The sequence below is a fragment of the Mesoplodon bidens genome, assembly GCF_964165515.1.
Source record: "Mesoplodon bidens genome assembly, chromosome: 1".
NCBI classification, from domain to species: Eukaryota; Metazoa; Chordata; class Mammalia; order Artiodactyla; family Ziphiidae; genus Mesoplodon; species Mesoplodon bidens.
The window spans coordinates 28776968-28792417 of record NC_138176.1 but is presented as its reverse complement, the minus strand read 5'-3'; the positions used below and the strand labels follow the sequence as shown (position 1 = coordinate 28792417).

The 15450-nt window shown below is 37.5% G+C and overlaps 1 protein-coding gene across 2 annotated transcripts in view; it reads left to right on the top strand.

Annotated features, from left to right (window-relative positions):
• SLF2 (SMC5-SMC6 complex localization factor 2) overlaps nt 1–15450 on the top strand; it is a 43093-nt gene that overhangs the window by 22437 nt on the left and 5206 nt on the right. For both annotated transcript variants that reach the window (XM_081252984.1, XM_081252983.1), the window contains exons 12-19: nt 4045–4147; nt 5071–5247; nt 6617–6714; nt 7289–7376; nt 9838–9969; nt 10408–10485; nt 12142–12228; nt 14381–14449. In XM_081252984.1, coding sequence (XP_081109110.1) covers nt 4045–4147; nt 5071–5247; nt 6617–6714; nt 7289–7376; nt 9838–9969; nt 10408–10485; nt 12142–12228; nt 14381–14449 — 832 coding nt within the window. The remainder of the gene's footprint in view (nt 1–4044; nt 4148–5070; nt 5248–6616; nt 6715–7288; nt 7377–9837; nt 9970–10407; nt 10486–12141; nt 12229–14380; nt 14450–15450) is intronic.

The window sequence follows — 15450 nt, the reverse complement described above, 5'->3', positions numbered from 1 at the left end:
GAAAAAATTGGAACATTTTTTAAATTAAAAAAAATTTTTTTTAATAAGGCTGCCTATTGTTATTTACCATTATTTTGGATCTACTGGCCAAAACAATTAGACAAGAAAAAAGAAGAGATATAAAGATAGGAAATGAGTTGGTGAAAGATTCATTATTTGCAGAAAAAGTGCTTTAATATATACATAGAAGCCTAAGAATCAACTGAAAAGCTATGGCAAACCAGTAAGAGAATTTGGTATGGATGCCAGGGTACAATGTTAATAAAGAGAAATAAGTAACCTTAAGGTATATGAACTGTAGCTAGTTAATAGATACACTTCATTTGCAATAGTAAGAAAAATATATTAAATACCTTGGACTAAAGAGTGTGTGTGTGTGTGTGTGTGTGTGTGTGTGTGTGTGTGTGTGTGTGTGTGTGTGTGTGTGTGTGTGTGTGTGTGTGTGTGTGTGTGTGTGTGTGTGTGTGTGTGTGTGTGTGTGTGTGTGTGTGTGTGTGTGTGTGTGTGTGTGTGTGTGTGTGTGTGTGTGTGTGTGTGTGTGTGTGTGTGTGTGTGTGTGTGTACGCGCTACTAAGAGGCAAAAAAGAAGACCAGATAGGAAAATTCAGCATCATAAATACATTAGACCTACCCCTGATAAACTGAACTTGATGAGATCCTAATAAGAAATGAAACTAACACAACATTGTAAATCAACTATACTCCAATAAGATTAAAATAAAATAAAGAAATGCCAGTCAGATTTTTGTGGGGACGAGGGTGGTTGGGACTCTACAAGTGATTCTAAAGTCATATAGAAAAAATACCCAGGAAAGTTTTGAGAAGAGTTATGAGGCGGGACTGACCTTAGCAGATAATAACATGGGACAAATGCAGGTATTCATAGCTTCATCAGTGGAACAAAATAAGTCCAAGGCCAACTATACTTTATATGAGGATTTTGACTTTGTAGCAGGTGGGTGCCCTGACCCCTGCATTGTTTAAGGGTCAACTGTAGGTACTTTCCTGGTGGCACAGTGGTTGAGAATCCGCCTGCCAATGCAGGGGACACGGGTTCGATCCCTGGTCTGGGAAGATCCCACATGCCGCAGAGCAGCCAAGCCCATGCACCATAACTACTGAGCCTGCGCTCTAGAGCCCGTGAGCCACAACTACTGAGCCCACGCACCTAGAGCCCTTGCTCCACAACAAAGAGAAGCCACTGCAGTGAGAAGCCCGTGCACCGCAACGAGGACCCAACACAGCTAAAAATAAATACATACATACATACATACATACTAAAAAAGGAAAAAAAAGGGTCAACTATATAAGAATGGAACTCTGGTCACAGACAAAGGCTTAATTTGAAATTAATGAAAAGATCAATAACCTATTAGAAAAATGGACAAAGGAAATAGGCAGAAAAAGAAAAGAAATTAAAACAGTTCTTGGGCTTCCTTGGTGGCGTAGTGGTTTGAGAGTCCACCTGCCGATGTAGGGGACACGGGTTCATGCCCCGGTCCGGGAAGGTCCCACGTGCCGTGGAGCAACTAGGCCCATGAGCCATGGCCACTGAGCCTATACGTCCGGAGCCTGTGTTCCGCAACGGGAGAGGCCACAACAGTGAGAGGCCCGCGTACCACAAAAAAAATAACAGTTCTTAAACTTTATGAGAATATTCTCATCTTCATTTTTCCAAAAAAAAAAAAAGCAAATTTTTGTTACTTGGTATATCCAGAACCAAACTCTTCTCTCCGTTTCTTTCCACCCCATACAGGATCCCTCCTTGTTGCTCAGATGTAACCTGTATCTGAAAATATGTTGGATAGCAAATTTTCACATAAAGACTGTATTCCATCATCCATCCTATTCCATTTAAATAGGAAAAATAATGCTTTCTCAGACCATTCAGAAACCCCAAACATGACCAAAATACTCAAATACCTATATTTAGAAAGTTAAAATATTATTTAACATTTAATGAACTGAATAGTATGTGGTGATTCTGTATGTTGTATGCAACAGATTTGTTTTCCTTTCTTCACTGTAGTGAACAGGTACTGTAGTGGAAATAGTGAAATAAAGATATATAATTATTTCACTAAGACATAAGAAATGCAAATAATATTTAGCAAAATTGTTTTTTGATTGATTATTTACCAACTGAAGAGTTGCCTCAGTCAGGTTTGGGAGCCAGGAGGTGGTAGCTATAAGTCACCACCGTTGCTGTGTAGTGGTAGGCGAAGATGAACACAGGTAAGCAAGAGTAAGCTGGTGAAGGAATGAGTGAAACATAATCAAATACCTGTTTAAACAACATGAGCACGAGAGTGAATTCTGTTGAGATATCACAACTCACTCTTTTCTCACTAGGACTCACATGCAGTTTATGCATTTTTGCTGGTATATATGTGCATATTCACAGTAGCAAGTTTCTATCCAACTAGGAGGTTTGGAGTGAAAAATGTTTAAAGGTTGTTAGAGTAAATATTCAGGTAGGGAGAGTAAGATGTTAAAGGATACTAGGACAGTTCTTTTCTTTACCATTATTCTGCAGGAAATACAGACCTAGTCCTAACCTCTTTCTAGTGTGTACTCCATCAATTGTCACATCCCTGTGTTCCACTTCCTCTACCTATCTCACAGCTATTCTTTCCTTTTCGTTCCCAGCGTCAGTCTAACTCAGATCCTCGTTTCATGCCTAGCCTGGCAAAAATCTCCTTTCCTGTGGGGCTTTCCACCTCCAAGATATTTATTCCTTTCATTGTTAGAGGATTCCTTTTATGAAAGCTTTTTTTCTCCACTATTAAAGCTTTACACCTGTATTTAAGACTCTGCAGTTGACTCTGACCTTTTTTCTGTTTTGTTCACCCTTTTGTTCTAACCAAATTGATTCTGTTGCTGTTCCTCCACGTTAGCCATTGCTGCATTGGATCTTCCTCATGCTAGTCCCTCACCTCCATCCTCAGTGTCTGCTCACCAAAATTATCTGTCTCACTTGTTGAAGCACTGTTTATAAGAGTAGAATTACCAACATTACATATTGTTTACTATGTGCCAGACATGGTTCTGGGGGCTTAATATATAGTACTTCATTTAATAGTCACTACAACTACTAGATAGTATTTTCATTCCCATTTACAGGTGAGTGAGGCACAGAAAGATTAAGTAACTTGCCTGAGGTTGTATAGCTAGGAATGGACACAGGACTACTGAGCAGATATTTAAAAAAAAAAGAAAGTTCTTCCCATGTAGTTATAGGAGTATCTCTAAGACATATTAAGTGAAGGAAGAGAGGTGCACAACAGAGTGTATAGTATGCTACCATTTGTATTAAAGCAGTGGGGAGAGGTGTATTCATATTTATTTGTATGTATATAAAATGCCTGTGGGAGGAAGGACTAAAACTAGTAGTGATTGTCTGTGAGGAGGGGAAATGAGTGGCTGAAGGCCTAGACTGGGAGGACAATTCTCTTCAGCACACTGTGCCTTAATTTCTTTTAACTTTTTATTTTTAACCATATGAAAGGGTTATTTATTCAAAAAAAATTAAACAAGAAAATATTACCTATGTTTTGAAGGCCAAATTCATGTGTCTCCTCTTCCATGAACCTTCACTGATTCCTCAACCAAAATTGGGGTGCTTGGAATTGTTTATATTGCTGTGGAAGTTTTGTTGGGCCACTTATGAGGCCTTTAAATATTATGAGTTCTTTGTAGTCAGAGCCACCTTCTGCATAGCTCTCTGACACCCAGAGCAACAGAGAGAATGCCTCATAAAAAGTAGCTGTTCAAGGGAAAACTAATGCATAGAAATAGAAATCAGATTTACCTGGAATGGAGGTAGCCGATTGACTCGGATCTGACATGAAGGGACTTTTGAAGTATGATAGAAATGTTCTGTTTCTTGATTTGGATGGTGGTTACACTAGTATACATATCAAAATTTTAAATGTGTGTATTCCTTTTATTGTATGTAAATTATACCTCAGTAAAACTTTTGTTGTTCAGTACTTCTCACAGTTTTGTGCCTAGTTTCACATTGCTTTATTCACTCTTCCATAGTTCTGAAACACAGATGACACTGGGGGTGAAAGGAAGTGAAGATTCATCTTGTAAGCCAATATTTTCATCTGTCCCTGAAACCAACATTTTAAATGTTGTCAAGGTAGGAGAAAACTCTTTTTTGTATGTCTTTAGCACAGAGCTGGAACCACTTAGTTTTTTGCTTAATGGTTTTTAAACAAAATCAGGGACTTCCTTGGTGGTCCAGTGGTTAAGACTCCACGCTCTCAATGCACGGGGCCCAGGTTCGATCTTAGTCAGGGAACTGGATCCCCGCAGGCCTCATTGAAGATCCTGCACGCAGCAATGAAGATCCCGTGTGCCACAACTAAGACCCAGCACAGCCAAATTAAAAAAAAAAAGAAAAAAAAATTCACTAGTGTTTTACCATGGGATTTCTAGTCTCTGAAATTTCTTAGCAATAATCTTCACATTAAAGGTGTTTTTTGCTGTTTTATTTATTTATTTTTTGTTTTGTTTTTTGGCTGCACTGTGCGGCATGCGGGATCTTAGTTCCCTGCGTGGAGTCTTAACCACTGGACCGCTAACCCTAACACAAACCAGGGAAGTCCCTTATTTTTGTTTTAATGTTAGGAACAAAAGGGAACTTTGAATCAAAGTTATGTGATTAAAATAGTTCTAGGAATACCTTTACCAAGAAGCTTTTTGCTACTAGTAGTTTTGAAACCAGTAATTTTTTAGAATTAGAATATATGAAGAAAAAAATTGTAACTTACAGTATAACTTAGTGACCAAGAATTAATAACAGTGTTAAAACATTTTTAGTGGCTGAATCAAATCAATGATATTGAACTGCTAAGACAATTTCGAAAATTAAAAATGGGGAAGAAAATACTTATCAAGTCAACTATTAACATGAGTATTTCTTGCCTTTTTCCTAGACAACTGATGTTTCAATTTCTATATAGTTCTCTTTTGCATTTTTTGTTTAAACGTTTTTATAATGTAAATTCTTCAAGCAAAATATATCTCCTTAAGTTGTTTTGTCTCTGATATGTGTCAAAGTTTCTAGGCTTGTGTACATCTATACATCCAGAAGGTTACCAGGATTGTGAAATAATGTTACTGATTTTAATGTTGTTTAAAATGAGTCTGGAGAAACAACTGAAACAGATTCCTCTAGTGGACTTTCAAAGCCTCCTGATAAACCTGATGAAAAACATCAGAGATTGGAATACAAAGGTAACATAACTTAAAATTTTAATATTGTTTTTTGTATAGCATCACAATTTGACTTTCATAGTGCGTGCAGAATTGAAAGTTTCTAACCTCAGTTAAGATCTTCAGCAGATGAAAAATAAACTGAAGAAATGACTGTCTGTGCTGGCACTGTATTTAAATTCATGAAACTGAATCTCTTCTAAAACTGCAGTTAATTCATTCCACAAAAAATGTATTATGTTTACTGGGGATTTACTGTGGGCCAAGCATTAATGCAGGTGCTAGAGATAAAGCTGTGAAGAAGACAAAGCCCTTGCTCTCCCAGCACTTCTATTCTAGTCAAAGGGTTAGGTTATAAACAATGTAAATGTAGGTTATAATATCATGTTAAGTTGTAATAAGTGCTACAAATTACAATAAAGCAGGACAAGGCAGGGATGCTCTACTATTTCATATGAGGCAGTTAAGGAAGCCCTTTCTGAAGTGACCTTTGAACAGAGACCTAAATGAAATGATAGAGTGAATCATACGTAACAGCAAGAATTTGAGTTGAACTTCTGCAGCCATTGGAGGTAAACATGTATAGTTTTTGTTAGGTTTTTTTAAATTATATTTTCAGCATTTTTTGGTGGAAAATGTCAAACATGCAAAAGTAGAGAGAAGAGTTTAATGAACCCCTAAATACTTATCAACCAACTTCAATAATTATCAAGACATAATCAATCTTATCTCATCTCTTACCCTCATCCCATACTTCCCTACTCAGGGATTATTTTGAAGTAGTTCTGTTAGACTTTAAATACTGGAATAGTTGAGGATTCCTAAAATTCAAGAAATCCCAAGTCAGGAACATGTATTATCTTGTGCAGCTCTCATCATATACCTTTGGAAACTGGTATGTGCACTTAGATTACTTTATTCTTCAAAAGACTGTTTAAATACAGATAGATATGATGTAGCACAAAACACAAAAGCCGAGCTTCCCTGGTGGCGCAGTGGTTGAGAGTCCGCCTGCCGATGCAGGGGACACGGGTTCGTGCCCCAGTCCGGGAAGATCCCACATGCTGCAGAGCGGCTGGGCCCGTGAGCCATGACCGCTGAGCCTGCACGTCTGGAGCCTGTGCTCCGCAACTGGAGAGGCCACAACAGTGAGAGGCCCGCGTACCGCAAAAAAAAAAAAAAAAAAAAAAGCCAAATGAAATTCTGGTAAATGTATCTATTCAGTCTATTCTAGAGTTTAAGATAAAGCTGAATATGTGTACTCCATGCTGTTTCTAAAAATGAATGCTCTTTTTATAATAATGCTTCATTAAGAAGGGATGTGGATGATCTGTTAGATATTTGATTCCACTGACCTATTTGAAAAATCTTGCTCACTGTTTGTTTTCAGGTGCCTGAACTCTGTCTGGCCATAAATGAGCTCTCCAGTCATCCCCACAACCTTCTGTGGTTGGTACAGCTGGTCCCTAACTGGACATCACGTGGAAGGTATTGAAAAGTGAGAATTAAACACTAAGAAAAATGTATGTTTACATTAATGAAATGCTTTTAGGTCATTTATTTCCTTTAATCATTCCATGGATGTTAAATCAGAGTCTTTTATTTCATTTCATATTCAGTTGTGGGAAAAGGCAGTGACAGGCTGATTCTGATACTTAGATCAGTTTGTAATATTCTTGATTTTTAATTTTAGCTTATCTGATAACTTAATATAGATGGCATATACCATGAAAATGAATCAGTTTGCCTTTTTTTTTTTTTTTTTTTTGGCTTTAGTAAAAAGAAATCCCAGCAGTAAAATAGATTTTCCAACAGTAAATCATCAGGGTCAAAGATAAAGGCTCTTAATGGTTTTCCTGAGCTTCACGCAACTTTAACTTTGTGTACAAATACTTTACATGAAAATTTTACTGTTCTAGTATAGCTTATATATTCTTGTATAGCCTTCTCTTGAAACATTAGCTATGTTTCGAATTAGAAGAACTTCTTTTTGCAAACTTCATTTGCTTCTTAAGCAGTATTCATTAAACACATTCTAAATACTTTAAAATTCTAATTCCAGGCAACTGAGACAGTGCCTCAGCCTAGTGATTATTTCAAAGCTTTTGGATGAGAAACATGAAGATACCCCTAATGTGAATAATCTGCAGGTATAAATAACATTTTTGTTTTCTTTTAATAAATGGGAGAGCTAGTGATGTGTAGAGAAAATTGATGGATCCTACGTCAAAAGTACTGAGGTCAGATCCTAACTCAGGCATAATACTATTCATGTAATCTTTAGCATGGTACTTAACTAGTGAGACCCAGTTTCTTTATGTGTGAAATAGAGACAGTATCACACCCTCTACCACATAGGATGGTTGTGGACAGTTAGATGAATTAATGTATAAAAAGTACTGGGAAAGGGCTTCCTTGGTGGCACAGTGGTTAAGAATCTGCCTGCCAATGCAAGGGACACAGGTTCGAGCCCTGGTCCGGGAAGATCCCACATGCCGCAGAGCAACTAAACCCATGTGCCACAGCTACTGAGCCTGCTCTCTAGAGCCCGCGAGCCACAACTACTGCAACCCGCGTGCCTAGAGCCTGTGCTCCCCAACAAAGAGAAGCCACCGCAATGAGAAGCCCGCACACTGCAGCTAGAGAAAGCCCGTGTGCAGCAACAAAGACCCAATGCAGCCAAAAATAAATAAATAAATAGATTTATTTTAATAAATAAATCAATAAAAAGTACTGAGAAAGGGCTTCCCTGGTGGCACAGTGGTTAAGAATCTGCCTGCCAATTCAAGGGACACAGGTTTGAGCCCTGGCCCGGGAAGATCCCACATGCCATGGAGCAACTAAGCCCGTGCACCACGACTACTGAGTCTGTGCGCCGCAACTACTGAAGCCCACACACCTAGAGCCCATGCTTTGCAACAAGAGAAGCCACCGCAATGAGAAGCCCACACACCACAACGAAGAGTAGCCCCTGCTTGCCACAATTAGAGAAAGCCTGCGCGCAGCAACGAAGACCCAATGCAGCCAAAAATAAATAAAATAAATAAATTTTTTTTAAAAAGTACTGGGAAAATCATAATGTGCTATATAAATATGACATTATTTAATTAGTTCACCTTGTCAATGTTAGCAATTTTATCACAAGATTAGAAATTGCAGAACTATTAAACATTAATTGCATCTTGTACCTATTTTAATATTAAACAGTCTTTAAATTATAGAGCTTAAATGTGGTTGCCCAGTAGTGAATATATCATGTATACATGAGTGTGTATAAACATGTCCTATAGAAACCCCACTCTGAGAAGTCCTGAAGGCTTTTTACAAGCATAATAGCACTAATGGGGTTATTCATAGTTGAATCTGAAAACTCAACACAGAACCTGATCTAGATGTGGTGTTCTTGTTTGAACTGCAGTTCAGTACAAGATAATCCGTTAGGTCCTACAGATTAAGAAGAAAAAATGAATAAGATAGAGACTCTGACCTTGAAAACATAATGTAGTGGTTGAAACAGAATTAAGCAACCATTGTGGTACAGTGTAGCAAGAACTCTGATGGAAGTATGCACAAGTTGCTGTGGGACAGAGAGATTGAAAAGGACAGCTGGTTTCTACATTAGTAGAGTTGATGTAGATTTCATTCTAGATTTTTTGGGGGACCACACCTGAGCCACCAGGGTAATTAGCAAATAGCTCTCAGTCCTTTCAGTGATATTTACTGCCATCAAAAGAGAATTCTTGGACTTCCCTGGTGGCACAGTGGTTAAGAATCCGCCTACCAATGCAGGGGACACGGGTTCAAGCCCTGGTCCGGGAAGATCCCACATGCTGCGGAGCGACTAAGCCTGTGCTTCACAACTACTGAAGCCCGCGTGCTTAGAGCCGGCGCTCCGCAACAAGAGAAGTCACCTCAATGAGAAGCCCCACGCACTGCAATGAAGAGTAGCCCCAACTCGCCGCAACTAGAGAAAAGCCAGTGTGCAGCGACAAAGACCCAATGCAGCCATAAATAAATAAATTAATAAATTAATAAATTTATTTATTTAAAAAAAGAATTATTTTCAGAATTCAATAATGCTACTCACGGGGAGGAAGATTCAACTCTGCTGCCTTTCAAATAATTCCTCAAAGAAAGTCCTCCCTTTGACCTCTATTGTAAAGCTGTTTGGTCTCCTTAAGTTTTCATCCTCAATTACAAGTACTAAATCTTTAATATTCCTTTTAGGGAATTCCCTGGTGGTCCAGTGGTTAGGACTTAGGGCTTTCACTGCTGGGGCCTGGGTTCAATCCCTGAACGAAGAAATAAGATCCTGCAAGCTGCGTGGCACAGCCAAAAAAATAAAATAAGATCCCTTTTAAGCAATTGGGGACTTTTTTTTTTACTCTCATTTTATTGCAGTGAAATTTAATAGTACAAAAAAAGTCACATGACCTTGGTGGGTCAATTGGGGACTTTTAAGTTAAGTGAATATCACTGGACCATAAGAAGCTAAAGGGGCAAAATTAGAGAAGGCAAAATGAACAGAGGACACACTGAAAATAAAAATAGCCTAAGAAAGAGTAAGTGTATTGCCTAGTATTATTCAGTGTCTCCTCTTTCTTTTGATAGATATCAGTCTTGCATCGCTATCTTGTGCAAATGAAGCCTTCAGATTTGTTGAAGAAAATGGTCTTGAAGAAAAGGGCTGAACAACCAAATGGCACTATTGATGATAGTCTTCATCTGGAACTTGAAAAGCAGGTATCCACGGCTAGATCATCTCAAAAGAGTACATATGAGCATAACCAATGATAACTTCCTAACCATGGACGTTTCTGGGTTTAGAGACTAGATACATTCTAGCAAACACAATTATATAGTGAATGATATTTTTGTTTATTGCTGTCATGAAATTCTTCAGTTAACTTGAGGATTGAGGTAAAAGGATGGTTGTTGGTAATTTAATACTGGGAGTATTTTTTGTAGCCCTTTACTAGGGCAGTCGTGAGGTGGTAAAAGGAATGCACTTGAGTTAGAAATCAGAAACCTGGGATAAATGCTTGGCTTTTCCTTACTAACCAGCTCAGTTAACTTTAGCAAATCCTTAATCCTTCCTAGACAGCTTTCCTAATGTATAAACTGGGATGATATGTATTCTAGCTAATTCATGGATGTTGATTTTATTCATTTCTCTACCAGGCATATTACCTGACCTACATTCTTCTTCATTTAGTCGGTGAAGTTAGTTGTTCTCACTCTTTTTCTTCTGGACAACGGGTAGGTATATTTTAGTGTTTTTTGTTCTTAATAAGTGTCACTATTGATGGAATAAATGAACATTCTTTATATAGGAGAAAACTTAATAAAATAACTTTTATCAAGTTACCTTTGGATTTACTATAGAAATCCCAGTGTACACTGGAAAAAGGGAAGTAATAGTAACCTTGCAGCCATGTCACTGACAAAAATTATTTGTCTACACATGTTAAGTTCTGTTTACTGGAGTGGAACTTAACTGTGATAACTTGGCAGTAGTGTAATACATTAATAAGATATCAAGATCACCAAATACCAAATGGGTTAGCTCTTAGCTGGTTTCTTCCCATCTCTGCTCCCACTCCACTTCCTTTTTCTTTAGAAACAGTGTTTGCCTTCAAAATTAAACTGATGGTAAGTCAGGCTACTTCAGATATGCATTTCTCAATTATCTCACCATGTTAAGATTTTCATTTTGAATTATTTTATTCTTCCTATCCTATCATGTTCCATACTCCTGGGGAAAGTTCTTGTTTAATTCTTCATGTTTCACACCTTAGGTAATCCAACCGCTGTTTAAAACTTTGTATCTCCTTAGGCATGATCAGAAGGGCACAAGACTGGTTCATGTCTTTTTATAAACACTGCTGTACATAGAACTATGTTTGCTCTGCTGATTGGAACCTAACATAGTCATCTATCTGTTCTTATATATGGTCTTTAAATTTTTAAATTATTTTTTTCTGATTGATTAGAAAACAATCAATGATTATTGCTTTAAAATTCAATTATTATAAAACCATATAAGGTAGAAAGTGAAAGACTTTATAATCCAGTACCCTCCTATAAATTTCTCCATAATTTATGCATATACTAACATAATTATTTTTTTAATGAGTTCATATTATTCATATTATTTGCAACTTGTCTTTTTCCCCCACTGTAAATTACTGGCACGTCTATCTAATAACCGTAGTATTTCAGAACCTTTATTGATGAACATTCCTTTCTGTGTGATTACACACAGTGCTAACATGAACCTTTGGAAGCATTTCTGTAGGGTAAATTCCTAGAAGTAGAAATGCTAGATCAAAGGTTATAAATTTTTCAAATTTTAATTATTTTAAAATGGTTTTTATCACATTTTCCTCCCAAAAAATGTCCATTTACATTCTCACCTTAGTATATTCAACCTTAGTATATATATATATGAGTGTGACTGTTTTGGACTATACACTTCTAAAACTTAAGACACTTAATTTTTCAAGGAACTACCACTAAACCTCCTTTTGTTCATAGAGAAAAAAATAGGTTAGCTGTTACTTGAATATTTCATTAGAGAATGTGTTAATGGAAAGACTCTTAAATTTCTAGGCACTACTTCACAGTCTGAATTCTAGGGTTAATTTTCATTAATGTGCCTTAATACATAGCAAAACAACCTTTATTTTTGTCTATATTTTATGCATTAACTAGCAATAAACCATAATAGTCTTATTGTTGTGGCAGTTAGTACTTTTTACTGATATGACTGCTATTATGTTGGATGGTTAATATCAGAAATTGCTAAGGTAGATTTTTTAAAATGATTGTTAGCTGTCCTAGCTACATGATCTTTTCTTTGTTAATTTGTAATGCTTCAGAGTTGTTTTCATCCCTTGCATTTGTTTTACACAGAAACACTTTGTGCACCTCTGTGGGGCTTTAGAAAAGCATGTTAAGTGTGATATTAGGGAAGATGCAAGACTGTTTTATAGAACTAAGGTAAGTGTGTGCTTTTCTTATTGTTAGTTTTTTGTTTGTTTGTTTAACCTTGGTTTCGTTAATACTTGAGTAAGAAAAGCCTCTCTTTAAGAAGGAACATATAAGATTAGAAATATGACTTTCTCCTTTAATAACAAATTAGCTTCTACTAAGTACTTCTAGCTAGATTGAAAGTAAAGGGGGGGGGATCTCAAAAGCAAATACATTTTAAGACAAGCTGAATATATTGAGTATGGAGTTAGGAAAGCAACTTTGGTATTAATAAAACAATTTGACGATTTTTACTGAAGCATAAAAATTTTGGGGGGAAACTTTTTCTTCTAAGTATTTTTTTTTATTCTGAATCATCTTTTAGCTTTTGTAGTGTAGAGCCGATCCATTCTTGCCCATTTGTGTTTGGATAGTCATTGAATGTGAGGTTTCAGCTTTGTAACTTTATATTTTACATTAGTTAGCTGTGAAGGTTAGATATTTCAACAATTCCCATTTAGATTTAGTATCTGTATTTATTGTAATAGATTTAAGTTAAATACAAAAATGAGCAACTAATGAAATTGTATCAGATTGCAGATTTTCAAATACATGTAGGGGATAGCTCTTTGCCTTAGAGTGGAAACTGTAGTTTCAGAAGCACATTCTTTTGAACATTAACTAGAGTTACTGGCCCATAGAACTTGGTGGTAGTGGCTACTGCTGACAGACATGCTAAGGGGGACCACCCAAGGTTTTTGTTTCTTAAAGCCAAGAGGCTGGGCATAGACTGGTGCCAGGACTCCTCTTACTTAGAGGAGAGAATGACACAGAGGTCTGTGGCAGTTGCTTTCAGGGGATGGTCCTGCTGAAATAGATGAATTGCATGCCTCTCCACAAGCCTCTGGTAGAAAAGGTGGTGATTGTTTTAGAGAAACTGAATCTGCTGAACTCTAAATGGAGAAAAAAGCAGACCTTGAAATTTACTTTATAAACTTAAAGCAACTATAAAATTCCTGTTTAAAACACTGTGTTGGGACTTCCCTGGCAGTCTAGTGGTTAAGACTCTGCGCATCCACTGCAGAGGGCATGGGTGCGATCCCTGGTCAGGGAACTAAGATCCCACGTGCTGTGTGGCACGACCAAATAAATAATTTAATTAAATAAAACATTTTGTCAAGCAATTATGTCCAGGAACTGAGAATCTCTAGTGTGGTAGGAGTTTCACACAGAGACTTGCTAAACCTCCAAATATAGGAATAGATCAGGTATTTAAAGAGGATTCATAGGGGCTTCCTGGTGGCGCAGTGGTTGAGAGTCCGCCTGCCGATGCAGGGGACACGGGTTCGTGCCCCGGTCCGGGAAGATCCCACATGCCGCGGAGCGGCTGGGCCCGTGAGCCATGGCCGCTGAGCCTGCACGTCCGGAGCCTGCGCTCCTCAACGGGAGAGGCCACAACAGTGAGAGGCCTGTGTACCGGGGCGGGGGGGCGGTGGAAAGAGGATTAATAGTGCAGTCTACCTTTGAACAACACAGATTTGAGTACTGATTCTGTCCAAACCGTTTCAGCTTCCTGCCCTTGGGTGAGTCATTTATCACTTTCTTTGTTTTTGAGGCAGAGAGAGCAGTATGATTTTCTGCTGTGCAGGGGCTTGGCACCACTAACCCCCGCATTGTTCAAGAGTCCACTGTACTTTGCAAAAACCTAGAGAGGCTTAACATTGAATTTTGGATCTTGTAATAGTATGAAAAGGAACAAATGACAACCCTTTTTTGTGGCCTTGAGTCTTTCAAATAGAACTTGGAAGGCAGGGAACAGCCAAAGCTTTGGGTCCTGTAACAAAGGCCACTCTTCAGCTTCCCTTTGTGGGTGTTCAGAAGACAGCAAGTTGAAAATATAAGTGTCTTGAAGGCAGGGAGTATGTTTTTCTGGATGATCTTTAGTAACTAATGGGAAAATGGAGTCCTAAGCATTCAGTATTTTAGATATGGTGATGAAGGAAAGTCTTAGTAATCACTATGACTTGAAAGCCCCTCCAGAAGTTGATGAGTTTATTCTCTCTTTCTTAACAGAAACCACATTGAGTTGTTGGGTGTGGGTCTGTCACAGCTATCAGGTCTTTTGTATCAAGCATTAAATTGTTTTGCTCTGATCCCTTTTCCCCTTCTTGATATTTTTAAGGTAAAAGACTTGGTTGCCAGGATACATGGAAAATGGCAGGAAATAATCCAGAACTGTCGGCCTACTCAGGTGTCGTTTTATTAAACAGTTTCACTTATTCTCAGTAGTTTTGCTAAATGTTATTTCTTCATACTGTTCAAACAAAGCATGACAGAGCACTTGCTTCTAGGTATCCTAGAATGAACTGAAAACCCCAGTATAATATTTTATGTATGTTTTCAAATTTTTGTTTGCTCTTATATTCATTAATTTATTTCCAAAGGTGTTTGACCCCATTTTAAAATGTTACATTGCATCAAATGGAGGTTATTTCTCGTGTAGTATTTTTCTTAATATCTTTATTAAGATAAAATACACATATCATTCATTTCACCCAAAGTGTACAGTATTTTTTAGTATATGCACAGAGTTGTGCAATCATCACCACAATCTAACTTTAGAACATTTTTGTCACTCCAAAAGAGATCCCATACCCATTAGCAGTCACTTCTCATTCCCAACCACCTGCACTCCCGTCTGCACTCCATGCCCTAGGCAACCACTAATCCACCTTCTGTCTGTATAGAGTTGCCTGTTTTTTATATTTTATACAAATGGAATCATATATGATGTAGTCTTTTATGACTGGCTTCTTTTATGTAACATAATGTTAAGTTAATCCATATTGTATCACGTTGTATGTCCTTTCTATTGCCAAATAATATTTCATTATATGGATATATCACGTTTTATATATCTACTTATTAAATGGACATCTGAGTTGTTTCCACTTCCTGGCTGTTATGAGTAATGCTTCCATGAACATTTGTACATAGGTTTTGGTGTAATGTATGATTTCAAATGAAAACATTTTGGGCATATACCTGGGAGTGGGATTGTTGGATCATATAGTAATTCTGTGTTAAATGTTTTGAGGAACTGCCAGACTTTTCCAAAGTGGCTTCACTGTTTTACATTCCCACCAGAATGTATGAGGTTTCTAATTTCTCCACATTCTTGCCAACACTTGTTATTATTTGTCTTTTCGATATAGTCATAGTAGGGGGTTGGACATGGAATGTCATTGTGAT